Here is a 674-nt window from a genome sequence, read left to right on the forward strand (position 1 = left end):
CCCCCAGCAGCGCTTCAACCCGAGCAGCAGCAGCACCACAACCACCAGCAGCAGCAGCACCACAACCACCAGCAGCAGCAGCAGCAGCAGCAGCAGCAGCAGCAGGTTTACCCTTCCGGCTAGAGGGTGGTGGGTGCCGCATATCTAAAAGCAGCAGCAGCTGCTGCGAGGATGCATATTTTTATTTACAAAGACAAGGCTGCTTCGGTGTGTTTGATGGTGTGGGGTCTTGGGCTGTTGAGGGTATTGATGCTTCTCGTTTTTCTATGGGTCTTGCTGCAGCAGCAGCAGCAGAAGCAGCAGCAAACCTAGACCCTTTCTCTCTTTCTCAGGATTACCGTTATTTAGATACAAACGCACGAGCCATGCTGCTGCTGCAGCGAGCCCATGAGGCTGTCTGCTGCAGCAGACAGCAGCTGTGGGGCAGCAGCACAGCAGCAATAGGCTGCCTAGACACCCGAACAGGCAAGCTTGGTGTTGCTGCTCTGGGGGACTCTGTGCTTATGGTGCTGCGGCGGCAGCTGCTGCCGGCTAGCATGTCTTTCTATGCTGCAGCAGCACCCACATCTAAGCCCGAGGCTCTGCTGCTCCCCCCCAGCAGCAGCAGCAGCAGCAGCAGCAGCAGCAGCAGCAGCAGCAGCAGTTATCCTTGTCTGCTGCGGCGGTGCTGCTGG

At 58.0% G+C, this 674-nt stretch overlaps 1 protein-coding gene across 1 annotated transcript in view; it reads left to right on the forward strand.

Annotated features, from left to right (window-relative positions):
- Positions 1 to 266: 266 nt before the first annotated feature.
- EMH_0052590 (uncharacterized protein) overlaps positions 267 to 674 on the forward strand; it is a gene marked incomplete at both ends in the record, with an annotated part of 5015 nt that continues 4607 nt past the window's right edge. Inside the window, 2 exons of the mRNA XM_013496890.1 lie at positions 267 to 506; positions 599 to 672. Of these exons, the coding sequence (XP_013352344.1) occupies positions 267 to 506; positions 599 to 672 (314 nt within the window). The remainder of the gene's footprint in view (positions 507 to 598; positions 673 to 674) is intronic.

The sequence above is a fragment of the Eimeria mitis genome, genomic scaffold (genome assembly GCF_000499745.2).
Source record: "Eimeria mitis Houghton genomic scaffold, Emh_scaff2358, whole genome shotgun sequence".
Classification (NCBI taxonomy): Eukaryota; Apicomplexa; class Conoidasida; order Eucoccidiorida; family Eimeriidae; genus Eimeria; species Eimeria mitis.